The sequence below is a fragment of the Oryctolagus cuniculus genome, chromosome 6, assembly GCF_964237555.1.
Source record: "Oryctolagus cuniculus chromosome 6, mOryCun1.1, whole genome shotgun sequence".
NCBI classification, from domain to species: Eukaryota; Metazoa; Chordata; class Mammalia; order Lagomorpha; family Leporidae; genus Oryctolagus; species Oryctolagus cuniculus.
In genome coordinates, this window is record NC_091437.1 from 80,948,732 (window position 1) to 80,972,214 (window position 23,483).

Sequence of the window (23,483 nt, forward strand, 5' to 3'; positions counted from 1 at the left end):
CAGGAAGAAGCACCTGGTTCCTGGCTTTGGATCGGCACAGCGCTGGCTGTGGCATCCATTTGGGGAGTGAACTAACAGAAGCAAAGACCTTTCTCTCTGTTTCTCTCTGTCTATAATTCTACCTGTCAAATAAATTAAGGGTTTCCTGGGGGGCGGGCAGGGAAGTAGGAGCAGCGAATTCCATTAGGATGGGAGTGGGGCTTGACACCGGTGTTGGGCCATGTGGCCACCTGGCTTCCAGCAATGGAGGCAGGGGGCTAGAGCCTAGGATGGTGTCAGGGTGTAGATCGCGTCACAGATAAGACTTCACCATTTTGCTAACATTCTCCCCTTTTGTTTTTTATAAAGCAGAAGTCATTTACATCATCTTAAACATATCTATTCATCAAATCATTTTACAGGGAAATCCGGTAGATGCCCTCGTAACCAAGTGATCAAAGCTACCAGCACTGTGAATGACACAAACATACATGCCCAGTGATGTGATGTGCCAGGTGGAGCACAATATCGATTTTGTACTGTCTGCCAAAAAGGTATAACTTGGTGTTTATGTCTCAGAATGAAGACAGGTAAGTATAGCACTGGTTAAAGTGACTTTGGGGTTTTCCCTTCATAAAATTTTGAAGATGTAAAGCTGGCATTCTGCTTCTAATCTGTTGAAATCACAGTTTTTACAGAATGCACACTTCCATGTTTCAGAAGTGCCCTTGTACAAGCAACTTTTACAAATCAACATGGAAGAAAAACACAGGAACACCAGTAAGAACATAGGAAAAAAGACGGATTACAGAGGAGGAAACACAAGAGACCCAAAGCATATGAAGAGGTGCTCAAATCCCTCAGTTAACCCAAAAGAAGTAAGCAACTGGTACTCTGGGTGAACAGAAAGAGTGACTTGGCAACTCTAGACAGCCATTGTGAGTACCTAGTTGTGTGAAGTATCTGTGTGTGTCCAGTCATCCAGCAGTTGCACTCCTGGATACACACTGGATACACACTCCAGAAGTGCCTCCCAGGGGAGCACTCGTCCCAGTGCTGTGTGCAGCAAAACACAGCCAATGCCAGTGTGATTGTTCAAATTGTGAAAATGCGAATACATGCAAAACAGATGTAAACACTGTGAGATGAGTGGATCTTAACAACACAACGTTGAGCAAATAAAAAGTAGGGAACACAATGAATTATGCAACACAGGCATTCTAAAATAGTCTCTAGTGGTCACAAACACATGCAAAAGAAAAGAACACACCCTGAACACATTGGAAGAGTTGATTGTGTATGCCAAGGGAGGACTGGGAGTAGTCTTACCATTCAGGAAGTAAATTTTCAATGAACCTCCACTTTCCAAATGTAATCTCTGCCTCCCCTCTGCTGTGCTGGTGCCCAATCAAGAGCCTCCCTGATTCAGTTTCCCCAGGATGTGAACCTCAGTTTTCCTTTTCAAGATTTGGATGAATCTCACTGCTCTGGCTGCTGTCTACCACCCTGCTTTCTGGGGAAATTGGGACCCCCAGCTCCAGATCGTTCTGGTTTTTTTGCTATGGACTTCACCTCACTTCCTGTTCTCTGCTCAGTTTTCCCTGCTACTCTATCATCCTCTTTCCACCACAGTCGTAGACATGGCCCTTCCACAGACATCACCCATTCTCTTTGCCTTCCCTTCCACAGATGATGTTTGTAAAACCTTTCATTACTGTCCCATTTCTGGAGCGTTAGGAGGGAGCAAGGACTATGAACCCATCTCCTAAGTTTAAGTTCAGTGGAGGCAGGCAACATCATTCTGAAGAACATCTTCAACCTGTGTTTTTGAGGGAAATTAGGATCCCCCAAAGCACTTTCCAACTTTCTAACATTACATTTTGAAGACTTAACTAAGATCATAGTGAAAGGACTTGTGTGCTGGCGCTGCGGCTCACTAGGCTAATCCTCCGCCTGCTGGGCCAGCACCCCGGGTTCTAGTCCCAGTTGGGACGCCAGATTCTGTCCCGGTTGCTCCTTTTCCAGTCCAGCTCTCTGCTGTGGCCCGGGAAGGCAGTGGAGGATGGCCCAAGTTCTTGGGCCCTGTGCCCGCATAGGAGACCAGGAGAAGCACCTGGCTCCTGGCTTCGTATCATAGTGCTGGCTGTAGAGGCCATTAGGGAAGTGAACCAACGGAAGGAAGATCTTTCTCTCTGTCTCTCTCTCTCACTGTCTAACTCTGCCTGTCAAAATAAATAAATAAATAAATAAATAAAAGGACTTGTGGAGGAATTGTAGTTTAATTTCTCATGCATTTTTTTCTTTGAGTTTTTGGGAATCTAGGTGAGAGATGCTCAGAATGTGGATTTAGGCAGGTGCAGAAAATACAGAAAGGAGAAACATAAGATAAGGAGGTAGAAAGGATAGAATGGGCCGGCACCACGGCTCACTAGGCTAATCCTCCACCTAGCGGCGCCGGCACACCTGTTTCTAGTCCCAGTCGGGGCGCCAGATTCTGTCCCGGTTGCCCCTCTTCCAGGCCAGCTCTCTGCTGTGGCCCAGAAGTGCAGTGGAGGATGGCCCAAGTGCTTGGGTCCTGCACCCCATGGGAGACCAGGAGAAGCACATGGCTCCTGCCATCGGATCAGCGTGGTGCGCCGGCTGCAGCTCGCCGGCTGCGGCGGCCATTGGAGGGTGAACCAACGACAAAAGGAAGACCTTTCTGTCTCTCTGTCTCTCTCTCTCACTGTCCACTTTGCCTGTTTAAACAAACAAAAAAAAAAAGGATAGAATGACAAAGTGAGTGACAGAGGATGAATCTAGATAGTTCCATGACTCATTGGTGGAAAAAACATTACAGGAGGAAGGATTAAGGAGAGTGTTTTTAAGTTTAAAAATTTGTTTTCATTTATTTGAAAGGCAGTGTGTGTGTGTGTGTGTGTGTGTGTGTGTGTGTGTTAGAGAGAGAGAGAGGGAGAGAGAGAGAGAGGAAATCTTCCAACTGCTGGTTCATTCCCTAAATGGCTGCAATGGTTGAGACTGGGCCAGGTAAAGGCCAGGAGTCTGGAACTCCATCTGGGTCACCCCTGGGGGTGACAGGGGTTCAGGTTTTGGGTGCATCTTCTGCTACTTCTCCGGTGCATTGGCATGGAGTTGGATCAGAAGCAGAGCAGCCAAGATTGAAATTGGCCCTCAGATATGGGATGCTAGCATCATAGGTGATGGCTTAACCTGCTGCACCACAATGCCAGCCCCAAAGGGGGTGTTTTAAATATAGTTTTATTATTATCCAGGTGTGATGAAGCCAACACATTAGATGATACAACCAAAATTTTTGTTATGCTTATAGACCCATTGATGTTGTTGATGCCATACAATAGGAGGCTGCCTGGAGAAACACCAGCGTTAATCAGGAGGCAGAGGAAAGGGGAGGAGACTGTGGGCCTTTATTGCGGCTTCTGAGGGAAGGTACACGTAAGAAAGGGCAAGCAGGCATAGCACCAACTGGCTTAATTCATTTGTGCACACTGGCACACGGGCTGTCTGGTTCCTGGCCCTGGTGATTAGGACTGGTGGGTTAGTGGCCATGAATGAGTTTGGTAGTGGAAGTGGCGGGGGGGGGGGGGGGAGCGGGGAGCATGGAGACAGAAATGAATTGGCTCATATAACTAACTGGACACTCACACATAGAATGGCATCGAGGGTTGCCTTAATCTAATGGCATTGCTTCATTTCCCTGTAAGTCTCTCGGCTCAGCTTCCTGTGATATTGGTTTTATCCTGGTTTCAGGTGGCATGCCCACAGCACTTCTAGAATGCACAGCTGTGTGTAGTAAATCCAGACAAAGACTGGTTGGACGTACAGCCAAGTCCTAAGTGTGGGTACTCAACAGGTACCCATCAGCTGTATTCCCATCAGCTGTTTCCTCCTTGTATGGACTTAAGCACATTGTATAAACTCTAAGGATCAGACTGCTCCTGTGTTAAATGGACACACTGATCATACCTGCCTTGTGCAGTTGTTGGGGACATTAAGTGTGATCACATTCCACAAATTCCCATGAGCACAGTTTTTACTTAATATTCAGAACCTCCAGATTCTAACTTCTGCTGAATTTGCTCAGCTCAGGAATGGCCTGGAAGGCCCCCGTGCACTCCCCCAGCTCTACCCCTACCAGGCCTTTTAGTGGATTTACTGAAGTTTTGAGGAAACGGTCAGGATTTACTTCCAGCAGCTTGAAATTGGATATAGGCCATTCTCATTTCCTTTACTATAAAATAAATGCATTGTCATAAATTCAAGAAGTGCAAAGGAAAATGTTAAGTTTCTTTCTCACCATTTCCATTCCCCCAAAATAACCATTGGTAATATTGTGGCATATTTTCCAGAAATATTGTATATAAAATAAACATGAACTTATATGGGGGTATATCTTTAAAGAAGTGTAGGGAAAACCCCACTATTTCTGCAGCATGAACTTGAATCTTGAAGTCCTGATGCCTATATTCTTCAGGGAAGAAGCCACACATACAGAGAAATAAATGCACACATGCATCCAATTTCTCCCAGTCCTGAGCTGAAGACATCATCTCTCATTCTTCATCATCAAATCCAGCGTCAAGTCACACCTTTCACGAAGGTAAGAGGTCCACTTGGCAACAGCTACAGGTCAAGTCCTTGCCTTTTTTATAAATCATGCCTCTGCACACCAATTCCTACATTAACATTTCAAGAAACAAATTATGAAAAACAACAACATGTTTTAGAAGAATTGGGAAGTACACAGGCCCTGCAGATTCCAAAGCTCAGTGTTTTAAATTCTTTTTTAAACTTCTTTGGGATGAGCTTTAGTTTTGTTGTTATATTTCATAACTGCAACCCACAATTCTGACGTGGGGACCAAGTGATGGAGCAGGTACTACATTGCTTGTGAGCTTCTTTACTCTCATCAGAAGGTAGCATCATGTGGCATTCATTTCTATGGGTTTGCATTGCAAGATGCTCTGTTTTCTGGCCCCCCCTCCATCCCACCCAGGTGTGTGACCTTGGGCAGAATTACTCCCCCTCTAGGTACAGCTTACTTCCATGAAAAGCAAAGGGAATAAAAGGCCCTATTTCACAGGTTTGTTGAGAGGATCAATGAGGCCATCCATGTAAAGGGTTTAACACGTTATGCCATCTGATTACGTAATGCACAAAGCAGGAAACATAGGATCTGACTCATGAGCAGCACAGGACTCAGTAGATTCCAGCTATTATTATTTTCTTTCCTGTCTGTGTGTGTGTGCACAAGCATGCATGGACGCACATACCCACCCTAACTCTTGATTCTATGTTAGATATCTTTATGCCAGTTTTGTTTCAGCTGTTTTTTTTTTTTTTTTAAAGATTTATTTATTTGAAAGTCAGGCAGCTGGTGCCGTGGCTCAATAGGCTAATCCTCCGCCTGAGGCGCCGGCATCCCGGGTTCTAGTTCTGGTCGGGGTGCCAGATTTTGTCCCAGTTGCTCCTCTTCCAGTCCAGCTCTCTGCTGTGGCCCGGGAGTGCAGTGGAGGATGGCCCAGGTCCTTGGGCCCTGCACCTGCATGGGAGACCAGGAGAAGCAACTGGCTCCTGGCTTCGGATCAGTGCGGTGGGCCGGCCGCAACGCGCCAGGCGCAGCGGCCATTGAGGGGTGAACCAACAGAAAAAGGAAGACCTTTCTCTCTGTCTCTCTCTCTCTCTGTCCACTCTGCCTGTCAAAAAAAAAGAAAAAAGAAAAAAAGAAAGTTATCTCTCTACATCTCTTCCTCTCTCCCTCTCTCTCCGTAACTCTGCCTTTAAAAAAAAGTCAGAATTATACACAGAGAGGAGAGGCAGAGAGAGAGAGGGAGTTACAGAGAGAGAGGTCTTCCATCTGCTGGTTCACTCCCCAATTGGCTGCAACAGCCGGAGCTGCGCCGATCTGAAGCCAGGAGCCAGGAGCTTCTTCCAGGTCTCCCATGTGGGTGTAGGGGTCCAAGGAGTTGGGCCATCCTCCACTGCTTTCCCAGATCACAGCAGAGAGCTGGATCGGAAGTGAAGCAGCCAGGACTTGAACCAGTGCCCATATGGGATGCCAGCACTGCAGATGGCGGCTTTACCCACTATGCCACAGCACCAGACCCTGTTTCAGCTGTTATTCCAAGTGGTAATGATCTCTGTGATTGAACATCCAACAAGCTAATGTTTCCTTCTATTTTAGAATAAAATTTTATTTATTTTCTAACAGCTTTGTTGAGATATGTGATCACTGCTTAAGTGTTGATTCATCTTCAGATTTGATATGCAATTCTTCCCTGGAGCTTAATCCAGATTTTTATTAAACAGCTTGTTGTGGCCTCTTTGCACTATTAGAGCTTTTCTTTGGGTGTTAACATCTCTCTGCCTGATTTCAAGCCCCCATATTCTGATTCTCTCCATTGTGCAAGTCACTTAATTCCCACCTGCAGTGACAACCCTTCTTAGAGTCCATGGGGGAAGTGAAAGTAACATTTATTAAGCACCTGTTAGATGAAGGTACTTTAAAAAGTCCATGGAGGGAGCTGGTGCTGTAGTGCAGCAGCACAGCATCCCATTGAGCTGTCTGCACCTTAATGTTTATTGCAGCTCAATTCACAATAGCTAAGACCTGGAACCAACCCAAATGCCCATCAACAGTAGACTGGATAAAGAAATTATGGGACATGTACTCTATAGAATACTATACAGCAGTCAAAAACAATGAAACCCAGTCATTTGCAACAAGATGGAAGAATTTGGAAATATCATGCTGAGTAAATTAAGCCAGTCCCAAAGGGACAAATATTATATGTTCTCCCTGATTGGTGGCAACTAACCGAGCACCAAAAAGGAAACCTGTTGAAGTGAAAGGGACATTATGAGAAACAGTGACTTGATCGGCCCTTGTCCTGACTGTTGATGCACAACTTAATACTTTATCCCTTTTAGTATTTTTTTTGTTCCACTTAATACTATTGGTTGAACTCTGTAATTAACACACAATTATTCTTAGGTGTTTACAGTTAACTGAAAAGTGATCTCTGTTAAATATAAGAGTGGGAATAAGAGAGGGAGGAGATGTACAATTTGGGACATGCTCAATTGGACTTTCCCCAAATGGAAGAGTTAGAAATGTGCCAGGGGATTCCAATTCAATCCCATCAAGGTGGCATGTACCAATGCCATCTCACTAGTCCAAGTGATCAATTTCAATTCACAAATGATCACACTGATAGGTCTAAGAGTCAAAGGGATCACATAAACAAGACTAGTGTCTGCTAACACTAACTGACAGAATAGAAAAGGGAGAGAACGATCCAACATGGGAAGCGGGATACACAGCAGACTCATAGAATAGCAGATGTCCTAAACAGCACTCCGGCCTCAGAATCAGCCCTTAAGTCATTCAGATCTGGCTGAAAAGCCCATGAGAGTATTTCAGGCATGGAAAGCCAAGACACTCTGGCAAAAAAAAAAAAAAAAAACCACCAAAATCAAAGATCTCTGCGAGTAAGATCCCAGTAGAATGAACAGGCCATCAAAGAAGGAGGTACCTTTCTCTGAAGGGAGGAGTGAACTTCCACTTTGACTATGACCTTGTCTAAATAAGATCAGAGTTGGCGAACTCATAAGGCTTCCATAGCCTTGGAAACTCATGAAAAGAGCCTAGGGAGATTACTGACGCCATAAACAAGAGTGTCAATTTGTTAAGTCAACAATAGGAGTCACTGTGCACTTACTCCTCATGTAGGATCTCTGTCCTTAATGTGTTGTTCAATGTGAATTAATGCTATAACTATTACTCAAACAGTATTTTACACTTTATGTTCTGTGTGGGTGCAAACTGTTGAAATCTTTACTTAATATATACTAAATTGATCTTCTGTATATAAAGATAATTGAAAATTAATCTTAATGTGAATGGAATGGGAGAGGGAGCAGGAGTTGGGAGAGTTGCAGGTGGGAGGGAAGTTATGAGGGGTAAAAAGCCATTGTAATCCATAAGCTGTACTTTGGAAATTTATATTTACTGAATAAAAGTTAAAAAAAATTTTTTTAATTGATTAAATGACATAAAATTATAGGTATGTAGAGTGTCATGCGATATTTTGATTCATGTATACATTGTGTAATATTCAATCAGGGCAAAATATCCATCCCTCAAATATTTATCATTTCTTCATGGTGAAACATTAAGGAACATATACAGTACAACACTATTATCCACAGTCGCCCTACTGTGCAACAGAACTTCTTCCTCTTACCTAGTCATAACTTAGTACCTGTTAATCAACCTTTCCTTATCCTGCGTCCCAGCTGTTCTCTCCAGGCTCTAGTTACCATCATTCTACTCTCAACTTGTAGACCAAGTCTGACTCTTGATAGTACTTCTTCAAATGCTGACACACAGCAAGCTTGAGCACATATTTGAAAGCTACCTGCTGACTGCAAACTTGAAAAATGAACAAGCAAACAGCTTATAAACTCTCAACCTCACCATTTCAGTTACAATTAGTTTGAAGGCTGTAACACCTAAAATATGTACTGTAAAGGGCCCCCTTGACAGAAAATAAACTTAACAGGCTTTGTCCTATGGTATCAAGGTAAAAAGAAAGGAATTGAGACCAACAGAGGGAATGAGAAAACACAAATCACTAATGCTAGGTACAAATAATACAAGATATTATGAACAACTTCATGATAATAAATTTGAAATTTTACAGAAATGAACAAGTTTTTAGATAAACATCTTTTGTCTGTTTGTTTAAAGATTTATTTAAAAGTCACAGCTACAGAGAGGGAAAGACACAGAAAAATAAATCTTCCATCTGCTGGTTCACTGCCCAAATAGCCACAATGGCCAGGGCTGGGTCAGGCTGAATCCAGGAGACTGGAACTCTATCCAAGACTCCCATGTGGGCGCAGGAGCCCAAGCATTTGGGGCATTATCTGCTGCTTTCCCACACAAATAAGGGAGCTGGATCAGGAATAAAGCAGCCAAGACTTGAATTGGCATTCCTATGGGATGCTAGCATCACAACTGGTGATTTAATCTGCTGTGGTACAGCACCAGCCCCTTTATATAAACGTCTTATCAAACAAAACTTACTAACAGAAATAGAAAACTCTAAGATGAAATTGCCACACTCATTAATTCTTCCTTTTGTTTAAAGAAGAAATATCAACAATACATAAAATTCTTCCAGAGAATAGAAAGGGTCATTTTTTATGAGTTTTAATAAGGCAGAGTCACCTCTATACCAAATCTGACAAAAACATGAGAGAAAGAAAAATTACAACCAGGTGTATATATTCATTATTCACCTTTATATAAATTCTGTATTTTATAATTTAATAATTTAAGCATTAAAATAAACAAAAATATTACTTATACATAAATTTCTATGTTAAAAGAACTCATTAAATATCTCAGTCTTCAAATTAGAGAAGAGTTTATAATGGGAAGAGTTTATAATAGGATAGGAAAATAACTGTTAAGGAACAAACTAAATGGGATGACCAAGACAGAAGAACTGTTTCATAAGTATTCAATTATAATCTAAAACAATCCCATAAAGCCACCCATAATGCCAAGATAATCCTAGCATCAGAAAGCCTGGTGTGTAGAAGTCGATATGTCCAATATGGAAGAGATTTATTTATGGGTTCACAGCTATTCTTTCAGTTTCATAGAGTGTCATTATCTTTGAACATGAAAAAATAATCTTATGATACTAACAGAAGTTTCAAGAACTATTAGGCAAACAGAAGAAATAGAAAGGATCCAAACTGGAGCAAGTAAGATTGTTTATTCACAGATAACATAATCTTAGAAGTTGAAAATTCTAAAGATTTAAGACATAAAATAACTATTAGAACTAATATGCAAATTCAGTCAAGGGTACAAAATCAACTTCAGAAATCAACTGCATTTCTATACACTAAAAATGAACAGCTGAAAAGAAAATGAAGAAAACAATCTCATTTACAATACACCTAAAAGACTAAAATACTTAGGTATAAAAATAATCAAGATGATGAGGGTCTTATACATGAAAACTATAAAACATTTCTCAAATAAATACAAATGACAAATAAATGGAAAGAAAAGTTTCATGGGTTAATGACTTAATCCTGTTGAAAATACTTCCCAAAGTTATCCAGATTCGGTGCATTCTGTATCAAAATTCCAATGGCTTGTTTTGTCATAAACAAACTTAAAAATTTATTCTAAAGATCTTGATTGACTTTGTCACTCTAGAATTAGGATAGAAAATTAGATGAAACTTCATTCCATAAAACAAAATAAATATTTCAATGAGCTCAGCAAAAAACAAACAAACAAACAAACAAACAAAAAAAAACACAAACTGGTTTTATAAACAGAGAAGGAAATGAAGAAAGCAAAAACAAAGAGCAGATTGGTCATTTCAAAGTTACTTTGCAGGGGCAGGTGTCTGGCACAGTGATTAAGATGCCCCACTTTGGGGCTTGTGCTGTGGCACAGCAGGTAAAGCTCCTGCCTACGTGCCGGCATCCCATATAGGTGCCAATTCAAGTCCCAGCTGCTCCACTTTCAATGCAGCTCCTTGCTATGGCCTGGGAAAACAGTAGAAGATAGCCCAAGTCCTTGGGTCCCGTACCCACATGGGAGACCCAGAGGAAGCTCCTGGCTCCTGGCTTTGGATCGGCGCAGCTCCAGCTGTTGCAGCCATCTGGAGAGTGAACCAGCAGTTGGGAAGGCTTCTCTCTTCCTTTGCGTCTACCTCTAACTCTGCCTTTCAAATAAATAAATAACCTCAAAAAAAAAAAAAAAAAAAAAAAGATGCCGCACTTTGTCCCTAAATTTGTATATATGAAATATATGAAACATGTAACAAATTTTAAAAAATACAAATAAAAAAGATGCTGCTTGGAATATCTACATTACCTATCAGAGTGTCTGGTTCACATCTCACTTCTGCTTCCAATCTAGTATCCTGTTAATACGTACCCAGAACAGCTTCAAATGATGGCTCAAGTAGTTGAATCCTTGCCACCTATGTGGGAGACCTGGATTGAGTTACTGGCTCTTGGTTTCAGGAGAGTTCTGGCTGTTGCAGGCTTTTGGGGAAGTGAACCAATAGATGAATGATCAGTTTACCTCTCTGTCCTTCAAATAAAATGTAAAAGAAAGTCACTTTCCTTGTTGGGCAGTACAGTGAGATAGAAAAATAAAAAATAATTGATTAGTTAACATAAGGTTATTTTGGGTAACTTTTTTCTCAGCTAAAAGAGGGAACTTCAATGTGCCACTGACACTGCTTGGTTTGAAAAATTTACTTGTCTTTCTCTCTCCTGATTGATTTGGATGGTTAAATAACTACTTACTTTTGGTTTGGTGATACCGAACTTTAGGATGCAGTATCTTCAAAAAGCTCATGGAGATACATACTATGAAACAATGTATGTGGATTTTAAAATTTTTTTGCACAAAAATACTTACTTTAATTCCATTATCCCATGAACTTTTGGGAGTACCCATATATTACTTTATTTTGATTTTTAGTCTGGTATTTGAGGTCTGGTGCAAAAGTTGAGTCCAAATCAATGGTCTCTAATATGCAATGTTTGTTTTTGCTGAGTCTCTCTTCAGAAAGCCACAACAAATTTGTTATATTTTTTGATAATAAATAATATGAACTGACTCATGATGAAACATCAGCAAAAACAAATTGAGGGCTTATTTACAAAATATGGCCCATTCTCTCTAAAAATGTACCTCTACAGCCAGCGCCGCAGTTCAATAGGCTAATCCTCCGCCTGTGGCGCCGGCACCCTGGGTTCTAGTCCCAGTTGGGGCATCGGATTCTGTCTTGGTTGCTCCTCTTCCAGGCCAGCTCTCTGCTGTGGCCGGGGAAGGCAGTGAGAATGGCCCAAGTCCTTGGGCTCTGCACCCGCATGGGAGACCAGGAGAAGCACCTGGCTCCTGGCTTTGGATCAGCACGGTGCACCAGCCGCAGCGCGTTGGCCATTGGGGGGTGAACCAAAGGAAAAAGGAAGACCTTTCTCTCTCTCTCTCTCTCTCACTGTCCACTCCGCCTGTCCAAAAAAAAAAAAAAAAAAAAGTACCTCTAAAGATTCTAAAGATTGAGGAATCATTCCAGGTTAAAGGTGACTAAAGGAATACAAAAACTAAATGCAATTTGTGATTCTGCTATATGACAGATCAAGAAGAGAAACTGGATAAACTATATTAATGAGACAACTGGTGAAATTTAAAAAGATATCCTATAAAGCATTATATTAGCGATAAATTTTCTGACTTTGATTGTTGTTCTCTGGTTCTGTAGATGGATGACCTCACAGTCAAGGTAACATTAAGAGGCATGGTATTTGCAATTTACTATCAGATGATGCAGGAGAAAAGAAAATTTTGATGTTACGTTCAAAGAAAGAGAGGGAGGGCAAGGGGTGTGAAAAGAACAGAATAAATGTGACAACATTTAACACTGGTGAATATGGGTGAAAAGCATACAGGGGTACTTTGTACTATTATTGTAAAGTTGTTAGTCTTAAGTTGTTCTAAAAGGCAGTTTTACAAAAGGACATGAAAAAATGTCCCATCAAAGTGTACAATGTTCTGTGGACACTTTCCCCAGAAGACAAGACTGATAATCCACCAACTTTCCAATATTATTTCTATTTCCATATTTAGTAATATACCTTAACTATTATAAATGGTATTTAAATTCAAGTAGCAAAAATAAAGATCTTATGACTATAAAGAGGAAGCCTTCCTGTTTGTGTATCAGGGAACAAAGAGGTTTTAAGTAAAGCAGAACTTAAATACTGTAAAAATAATAGCTTTTGTTACATAAACAACAAATGCTCTTCTTTCAGTCTTTAAAACTCAAGTTTCCCAAATACTACTTTTTCATTCATTTATGATGCTTATTTATTCATTATAAAAATATTTATCAATTTTGAATTAAGCACTACTTACTGGTGGAGGGAAAAACTGCAAATTGACACTTCATTGAAACTGAAATTAAAATATATTTATTACATTGTAAAGTAAGGCTTACTCATAGTGGCTAAGATAAAAGAATGATTGTGGATGAGAAATGTGTAAAGAGTAAATAAAACAAAATGAGAAAAAATATTACATATTCAATCTCACAAGAAAATGAAATGCAAAGTCATCTTTACTTTTTAATTGTTTAATTTTATATATATTACATGTACCATAAATACACACCTGTAATATAAAATGCTATACAAAAATCCAAGTAATTTAACTTCTAAAAAAGGGAGATATACTGCATTTGATTTCTGATACTTTGTTTAAATACTTTTTAAAATCAATTTTTAAGGAGACAACGAATCAGATGCCATTAATTTTTCATAAATCTTTGTGTTCACATAAATCTGTCATTCAAGTACATTTTTATTGGAACAATAACCCATCTGATTGGCTGTAAAGTCAAATGGAATGAGCCATGATCATCATACTAGAATCAGCATCTAATAGGAAAAACATGATTGTGATTTTTGAATCTTGTACTATTTAATGCCATAAACACAAGCACACCAAATGTTCATGTGGTTGGATTACCAGCTCTTCATTAAAAATATAGTAAATACTAAAAATAATTATTAGAAATTTTAGTTTTCATAATTTTTTAAATTCAATTTGAAAAACAGTACATCCTTTTCATTGTGCTTGGCAACTGGACATGATACCTGAAGGAATAATTTATAGATCTAATGGACAAAAAAAAAATATATATATATATATATATATATATATAACTAAAGGATTTGGTATTATTTAAAGAACAATCATTTTGGTTCAGAAGTCATCAATCACAGCAAATACAAATAACTTAAAATAAGATTCCTTACCATAGTCTTGTCATGTTTTTAAAAAGTGAATTGTTGAGGCACAGAAACATTATATGATTTGCTCAAGGTCATGAAAGGAATGAAGGGGAAATAAAAGCCTTTTGTTCTCTAACTGAAGCGACTACACTACAGCCTAGTTTATCCCATCCTCAAAATTGGATCAGTAAACATATACTGAGAAATTAGATGCATTATTCAGGAATGTGTGTTTCACCTAAACTGCTGCTAGTAATAAAACTTAATTCTAAGGATCCATATTATTTTCATATATTATCAGGAATTAACAAATGAATATGATCACTTTCTGAATTATTAGGCATATAATAAAATACCTGTTAAATTTGACACAATTGATTGCAAAAACAAAATTGACAATATAATTTTAGACAAACAAGTTCTGAGAAAGATGCTTATCAACATGATTCTTAAAAAATACTAATCACAGGGCCTGTAAAATTCAGGAGACAGTACCATAGATGTGAACATATTAATATAAACATATTAAGTCATCTTCTAGTTGATCTTTTGTTTATGAAAACGTTCTAACAAAGCACTCATGATGTTTCCTGGTATTCTTTGGTGCTTATCAATCAAAGCTTGAACAGCATTCTTCGTCTATTAAGAACACAAAAGAAAAACCATTATTCTTTTAGTTGTCAATAAAGGTCAATTATCTTGAAGAGATTTTAACATATTACGACTTTCAAGAAGTCCCATTTAGCCTCCATCTTCCCTCAGAATTCATGATTTCCTTCTCAGTACACCAAACAGTGCATTTCTTAAACTTATTTTATTAAGCCTTGAATTAGTTGTTATCCATCCACATGGCTATTTTCTACAGTAGACTACAAGCTTCTTAAAATGTACACAGCAATGCATTGCACACAGTAACACTAAAATGAACTGAAGAAAGAAAAGCAGAATAACAATGGGGAAGGGAACTTTCTGGCAGGCAAAAAGAAGACATTAGTAAACTCTAGTGCATTTCTGTTTTAGCACTATATGAGTACATGCCAAGCAGTTACACCAGGCAATCCAGCAGGAAAAAGTGAGAAAAACAAAGCATAAACTGGTATGGTTTATTCCATTCCCACAACTTCTACATAGTTTAACAAATTTTAATTAAGTCTAGAAATAGAAAAGTCAATTAGAATTATTGAGAAATCATTTATCAAAGTTATTGGTTTCTCATTACATCTATGGAAAACCTCAACCTTTAAAAAAAGATTTATTTTATTTATTTAAAGAGTTACAGACAGGAATAGAAAGAGAAATCAATCGTCCATCGGCTGATACACTCCCCAAATGGCTGCAACAGCCAGGGTCTCCACCTAGGTCTCCCACTTGGGTGCAGGGGCCCAAGCACTTGGGCATCTTCCACAGCTTCCCCAGGCGCATTAGGAGGGAGCTGGACTGGAAGTGGAGCAGCCAGCACTTTTCCTTTCCTGAGTTCCCTCCCTATTTCAGCTGGCATGAATCTAGCCAAGTAAGCCAAAACAACCTGGAGGTCATCCCTAACAACTCCCACTTCTCACTCACAATAGCCAATCCATCAACAGAGCCAACTAGTTCACCTCTTCAATACCATTCAAATCAATCCACTTCTTTCCATCTTCTCCCTACATTAATAATACATGTGTATATAAATAAATCTATATTTACATGTGTTCATGGACATTTGTATGAGCATGTAGAGAGAAAGGCAAAAAGACAGAAACAGACAGAAAACATGGAAACAGAACAGAAATAGAGACTGAAAGAACTTCCAGAAATTCCCCATAGTGTCCTTTCGACATTATTACAGCACATTTAACTTTAGACTCAGTTTTCAGAAAATGACTCTTCTCTACAATCAAATGCCTGAACAGTCTATCTCCAATTTTAAAATAAGTGTTTCATTTTCTATATATAAATATTAATTTAGATACTAATAATTTCAAATTGTGATAATTTAGGAATCATCATTACTCTGTGGTTTATGCTTATAAGATAAAAATGAGAAAAACTGGAAAATCATGACAATGCATTCACAAAGGGAGAATTTTAAATATTCTCGATATTAGTTCAAAAATGTTAACTTACAGAATTATTCATCCAAAGTGATAAGAATACTTAATGGAAGAGTGAGAATCAGAACTCAGATCTCTAAATCTCCATGCCAGAATCTTTTTTCTTCTCTATCACTTTCTTTTTTGACATAAATATATATAGTATTTATAAAAAAATTGCTAACTATCTCTGACCCACTTAAATTCTAATAAATAAGAAAAAATTTTAGAACAAAATAGAATTCAGTTCTATCCTAAAGGAGAATGCATTTGTTAGAAAGCAGCAAAGAAGTATGTTAGGTTACCAACAAAGCACATATGGGCAGAAGCAACGTCAGAGGGTCAAGTCTCGACCCAGGTGGAGGGCACCTGGAGCTCTCAGGAACATTTCACCTCACCCAAGAGAAGAGTTATGCTCTGCGAAACATGTGTCTTGGCCCTGAAAGCCAGTGTCATGTGGTTTTACTTTCAGGACAAAGGACAGAACTAAACAGAGTGTATACCTGATGAACAAATTAAATAAATAAATAAAGGCAAAAAGGAACATACTGCATCACAAATGTTACCCTTATGAAACTTCTGACATATCAGTTGCTCCATGCAAACAGTCTCATCTAAGACATATTACAGCTGTTACAGCTGCACATCCTTTTCTAAGTGACTATATGGCCAGCTGTGTTATAGTCATTCTGCCTCCATGTCAGGGTCCTCTCTTATGGGTCATTCTTATAGGAAAAGTTCAGGTCCTCCCTCATAGAAATGCAGTGTGGTTTTGTGACTGCTTTGGTCAATAAAATGTCAGTGGGAGTGAGTGAATCACTTCCAAACAGAAGCTTTAAGGAGCATCCGATGGTTCAACTCTTGACCTCTTCCTTCTACTGTAAGTGGCAACACTCCACAAGGGTTCTATTTTCAGTCTGAATCTCAAAGTAAAGAAGCATGGATAAAGCTGCTGCTGAGTCTTACGGGAAACATAACATGATTAAGAAGGAGATTTTACAGTCATAAGCCTCTGAGAGTCTATGGCAGTTAACCTATCAGAGCAGACTGAATCACTGTCTCCTCATGTGTCAAACAATAAAACAAGATCTACATTATAGGGTTGAGGTGAGGATTAAAGCATACTATATATGAAAAGGAAGTAAAACTCTCTGTTGGTGACATGACCTTAGGCACAGAAAATTCTAAAGACTAAATGCATACACACACACACACACATACACAAAAACAGAATGAATCCATTCAACAAAGTTGTACAACTCCAAATCAATACACAGTATCAGCTGTGTTTCTATGCACTAACAATGAACAACAGAAATGGAAAATAAAAGAACAGTTTCAATTATAGTAGCATCAAAAAGCGTAAGAGGCAGGAATAAATTTAACCAACAAAGAGAAAGATTTATACACTGAAAACTATGAAATATCCTGAAAAAATTTAGACATAAACAAATGTTAAGATGCATCCTGTGTTCACAGAATGGAAGACTTAATAGGTTAAAATGGCCATACTATCCAAAGTAATCAACAGATTCAATATAATCCCTATCAAAAATCATAATGGCAATTTTTACAGAGATAAGAAAAACATCTTCTAATTCATGCAGAATCTCAAGGGACCCCAAATAGCCAAAACAATCTTCAAAAAGAAGCATAAAGCTGGAAGACTCAAAATTTCCAAATGCAAAGCAAATTACAAAGATATAGTAATGTAAAGAGTGTAGTACTGCCATAAACACTATAACTGAAAGCCCAGAAATAAACTCCCACATACATGGTCAAATGATTTTCAATTAGGGTGCCAAGATCACACAATGGAAAAAAGTCTCCTACAAATGATGTCAAGAAAACTGGATATCCACATGTAAATAAGTGGAAGTGGTGAACCTTATCCTTATCTTATACTGTATATAAAATTAACTCAAAATGGCTTAAAGATCTAACATAATATCTAAAACTATAAAACTCCTAGAAGAAAACATAAAGGAGAATCTCATGACTTTAGATTTGGTAAAGATTTCTTGGATGATAGCAAAACAATAGGCAACAAAAGCAAAAATATACAAATGGAACTACATCAACTTCAAAAACTTCTGCCCATTAAAGGAAACAGTCAACAAAATGAAAAGGAAACTACAGAATGGGGGAAAATATCTGCACAACATATAGCTGATAAGTAGTTGACATCTAATAGACTATATATACAAAAGATTGGTATAAAAGTCAAAATACATTCTCACTTTTTTCAGAATTAACAATTGTTAACATTTTGCCATGTTTGCTTCACATGTAACTTTTTATACATATATATATACACACACATACACACTATTTTTCTTCAAAGTATATATGTTAGTTATCACAAATATGGAAATTATGAAAAAATAAAAACAAGAAAGGTATATTATTACATAAGGGGTGTATTTCAGTAAAGACAATATTTCCAAATAATATGGCATCCACACATTGTTTAAACTATATGCATATATGTTCATACATCAACTTCAACATAAGACAGAAAACACAGAGTTTTGTCTTTCTGAGTCTGGTTTATTTCACTTAGACTAATGACTTCCAAATGCATCTATTTTGTTGCAAATGTCTGGATTTCATCCTTTTTATGACCAAGTAATATTCCATTATGCATATATACCAATTTTGTTTTTATCTAGGCATCCACTGATGGACATTTACATTGATTCCATATCTTTGTTATTGTGAATTGGGCTGCAGCAAATGGAAGTGCAGATATCTCTTTCATATGCTGACTTTATTTCTGGATATATTTCCAGAAGTGTGACAGCTAAGTTTTACGGTAGATCTACTTCTAGTTTTTGAGGAATCTCTATACTGTTTCCCAAAATGGCTGTGCTAATCTGAACTCCCACTAACAGTGTTTCAGGGTCCCCTTTTCTCTACATCTTTCATCAGCATTTGTTATTATGATTTTTTGATAATAGCCATTATGGTTATTAGTACATTTATTATTAACACATTTTTCCATGTGTTTGGTAGCCATTTGTATTTCTCTTGAAAAATATCTATTCAGATCCTTTGCCCATTTCAGAACTGGACTGTTAGTTTTGTTGTTACAGAATTTCTTGAGCTACTTATATAGTCTGGATAGCTATCCTTTATCAGATGCAAATTATGAAAATATTTTCTTCCATTTTGTTAGTGTCTCTTTACTCTGCTGTTTCCTTTGCTGTGCAAAAGCTTCTTAGTTTTATAAAATCACATTTGTCTATATATTTGATTTTATAGCCTAAACTTTTGGGGTTTTATCCAAAATAACTGTTGCCTATACCAATGTTTTGGAATGTTTCCCTTATGTTTTTTCTCAAATAGCTTCATGGTATCAGGTCACATTTAGATCTTTGATCCATTTTGAGTTTGCTTTTGTTCAGCACATAAAGTAGGAGTTTTGTTTCAAACTTCTGCATGTAGAAATCCAGTTTCTTCAACATCATTTTTTGAAGACTGTCCTTTCTCCAAGGAAATCTTTAGCACCTTTGTCAAAGATAAGCAGATTTATTTCTGTGATTCCTATTCTGTTCCATTAGTCTATGTGTATATGTTTAGGCCAATGTCATGGTGACACTGTAGGCCTTTAGCAGCCTGATACTGTGATGCTCCCAGCTTTGTTTTAAATGTTTGAGATTGCTTTGGCTATTTAGGGTCTTTTGTGTTTTCACATGAATTTTAGCATTGTTTCTTCCAATTCCATGAAGATTGCCATTGGTATTTTGATGAATCTGCAAGTCACTTTGGGTAATATGGATATTTTGATACTATTAATTTTTCCAATCCACGAACAAGGGAGGTCTTTACATGTTTTGTGTCTTCTTCAATTTCCTTCATTAGTGTTTTGTAATTTTCACTGTACAGGACTTTCAAATTTCATTGTATTCCAGTCTTCATTAAATTTATCCCAAGACATTTGGTAGACATTGTGAAAGGCACCACTCTTCTAAGTTCTTTCTCAGAGTTGATTTTGTATTCTGCAATTCTGCTGAACTAACTCATCAGTTCAAATACTCTATTGGTAGATGCTGTTGGTTTCCTATACAAATATTCATGTCATCTGCAAGCAGGGAAAATCTGACTTTCCCCCTTTGGATTTTTATCTTGCTTAATGGTTCTGGCTAAAATTCCAGAACTACACTGAATAAAAGCCATGAATGTAGACATTCTTGTCTGATTCTAGATCTTAGTGAAAATGCTTCCACCTTTTTACCATTCATAATAATGATGCCTGTGGTTTTGTAGTATATCACCTTTACTGTAATATTTAGCCTTTTTCTGTGTTAAGGTATGTTGTTTCTACATGGATGTTGTATTTTATGCTTTCTCTGCACCTGATGAGATGATCATGAGATTTCTTTATCCTTCATTCTGTTGATGTGATGTACTGATTTGAAAATGCTGAACTATCCCTGGGATATCCCTGGGATCCTTGGGATATATCCAACTTGGTCAGGGTGGAGTATCTTTCTAATGTGTTGTCATATTCAACTTGTTAGTATTTTGCTGAGGATTTTGGCATTTATGTTCATCAGGGATATTGGTCTGCAGTCTCTTTCTGTTGTATCCTTGTTGGGTTTTGGAGTTAAGGTGATGTAGGCCTTTCAATTGTTTGGAAAAGTTTGAAAGGAGTTGACGATAGTTCTTCCTCAAAAGTTCAGCAGAATTCATCAGTGAAGCCATCTGGTCCTGAGCTTTTCTTGTTGGGTCAGTCCTCTTCTTTCCCTAACCTGCCTTGTAAATCTCAGCTTCCGATACTGAGTATAAATGACTTATGGCTCTTCATCACCAAAACTGACTTCCCTCTCAAACTCCAGTCCAGTATTTCCAAAAACCTATATGTAGAAATATATTCCTGCATATCTTGCAGGTAACTATAAATTCTATCACTGGCCTCTAAATATCTGTAGTACCACCCATTCCCAACTCCTTCCCTTGCTCACAATTAAGAAAAGTCTTCAGACATGGTCAAATATCCCATAGGGGACAAAATCACCATTGGTTGAGAACTACTGACTTAAAACACACTTGTAGAAGAGATAAAACAACATTTTAGATAAAATTGAATAATAAAAATCTGTCCAAAGATTACAGAAAGAACAATTTACCTTTTCAGCTAATTCTTCTGCTGTTACCTTTGGATCATATGGAATAGGATCACCTAAATAAGTTCGTAACTTCACTGGAAAACCTCCATACATTGGAGCAAATGGATAGCGGAATTTTTCATAAAGCCACCTAAATAACCCTGTTTTAAAGCAAACACAATAATTTTAAATGGTTAAATATTCTGACCCTGTAATTGTAAACTTTATTATGTAAGACATAACAGGAAGGTAGTACAAAGTATCAACTCCTGTTAATTAGTATAATATTTTTTTCAAAAGATAAGCTTCCCATTAATTGTAACAAATGTATGTAACACATTACTACAAGATGTTAATAAGAAACTATGGGTTGGGAAGTGGATACATAATAACTCTGTACCTGCTGTTCCACTTCTCTGAATACCAAAAAATACCCCCCCAAATTAAGAAGACTAATTTTTTAAATAAGAATTTAAAAATTTTTAAATATAAAAATTTTAAAATAATGCAATTTTGATTATTACAAAAAAATAGTAAAGACTGCAAATCTAGAAGCTAAAAGCCTAGAGGCTCACAACTAAGTGACTTATACAAATAAAAGAAGAAAAAAGATGGAAACATAAAATAAATTTATGTAAACTAAGACTATAGTGCAGCAAAAACTAAGTAGACTGAAACATTACTATAAATTAGGGAAAACAAAATTAATATATCAAGCCAAAGAATTACTAACACTAAATGACAAGCCTGAAATTTAGCAAAATTAAATTTAAAAAGCAGTAATAACATAAAATAAACTGATGGATTACATTTAAAACCAAAAAAAAAAAAAAAATCATCACAAAAGGAATCCAAAAAAGGCAAGCCACATGGAATGCACAGTCATGGATTATCCAGAATGTTGAAAATACTTTTTACTTAGGGAAACAGAGAATACATCTTAAGATCCAAAGTAACAGTCAAAAAAAAAAAATCACTAGACATTAATTTTTCTTTTATTTGAAAGGCAGAGAGCCACAGTAAGACAAAGAGATTTTCCAACTTCTAGTTCATTCCACAAATGCCAAGAACAACCAGGGTTGGGCCATGCCAAAGCCAGGAGCCTAAAACTCATTCTGGGTCTCCCCCATGGGTGTCAAGGATCTGAGTACCTGAGCCTACACTACTGCCTCCTGTAGCACATTAGAAAAAGCTGGAACCAGAAGCAAAGGCAGACTCAAACTTCAACATGGAATGTGGGCTAACAAAGTGATATTTTCACCACTGTGCCAAATATCTACCTCACATGCTAACTTTTGATATATTCAGCTTTGAAGTTTTAAAAATATTAAGTAGTCAAAATAATTTTTAAAACAATTATAATTAAAAAACACAATTTCTAGAATAATCTCTAGTTTGCCACTTAAATTTTAAAGAAATAAGCTGAGGGAAAATTTTGAATAATTCTACAAAAATGTTAAGTATCACATCAATCTCTTTAAATTTAAACAAAGAAAAAACTAAGTCTAAAAAAATATAATGAAATATCAACAAAATACCAATGTTACACATAAAAAGCAGTAGCAACAGTTTAAAATGCTTCCAAGGGAGACTTAAATGTGGAACTAACAATAGTGCTAGGGATATAAAATAAAATCCATCAAATATACAAACTATCAAGAACAAAAACAAACACCACAAATTTCAAAATACAAAGAAAAAGCATTTCTAATTGTTATCATTCTTATAAATAGATTAAAAGTTTACTTTCAATTAATAAAGATAAGTAAAAAGACTTTTCAATATGATGTGTTAAGCTTCAGAATTTTTTTTAAAAGTACAAAAATAAGCTAAAGCAAATGATACCTCCTTATATAATTGTAGTTCAATAATCTTTTTCAGCCATTTTTAAAGTTATAAGTTCTTCAGGGTTGAGTTCAAAAGACAGTCTGGGTAGTATGTAAATTTGCTCTAAATCTCAGCAATATGGTTTAAAACAATAGACAAATCACTTTGAAATTTTAAAAGTCCACTACAAATAAACTTCAGTATGTATATGATACTCATAATAATAATAATTCTAATAATTGCCACTACTTAGACCCAGGTACTTAGACTTTAAATGAAAAACATGTGAGTACTATATGCATTTTCTAAAGTTAATAATTCAGTAGGATTCTTTGTAGGATTCAAAAGCCCCAATATTTTAAATATCACAGTAATTTAAAACCATACAAATGAGAACTTACTTGTTCCTCCAAGTGATCTAAATCCTTCTCGTATATTTTGTGTAAACATAGGAATAATGGGCTAAAGAAAAGAATTTGAATTAAAAAGTAAATAAATTAAGCCATTCAATGTCTCCACTGAGTCACTAATATAAATTTTTGAGGGTCCCTTTGAGATTATGAAATAATAAAAAGAAATGCATATGTGGCTAATGTGATTTATCAGACTAAATTCAACTTCATCATTTGCA

General features: G+C 37.2%; 1 protein-coding gene across 9 annotated transcripts in view; it reads right to left on the bottom strand.

Moving 5' to 3' along the window:
* Window positions 1-13,165: 13,165 nt before the first annotated feature.
* Window positions 13,166-23,483, bottom strand: part of TMEM68 (transmembrane protein 68) — a 48,453-nt gene continuing 38,135 nt past the window's right edge. For all 9 annotated transcript variants that reach the window (XR_011389995.1, XM_008255536.4, XM_017341309.3 and 6 more), the window contains 3 exons: window positions 23,254-23,314; window positions 21,047-21,186; window positions 13,166-14,481 (listed from right to left, as the gene is read on the bottom strand). Coding sequence is in view for 8 of the 9 variants with exons in the window: in XM_008255536.4 (XP_008253758.2) it covers window positions 14,380-14,481; window positions 21,047-21,186; window positions 23,254-23,314 (303 nt within the window). In the remaining variant the exon portion in view is untranslated. The remainder of the gene's footprint in view (window positions 14,482-21,046; window positions 21,187-23,253; window positions 23,315-23,483) is intronic.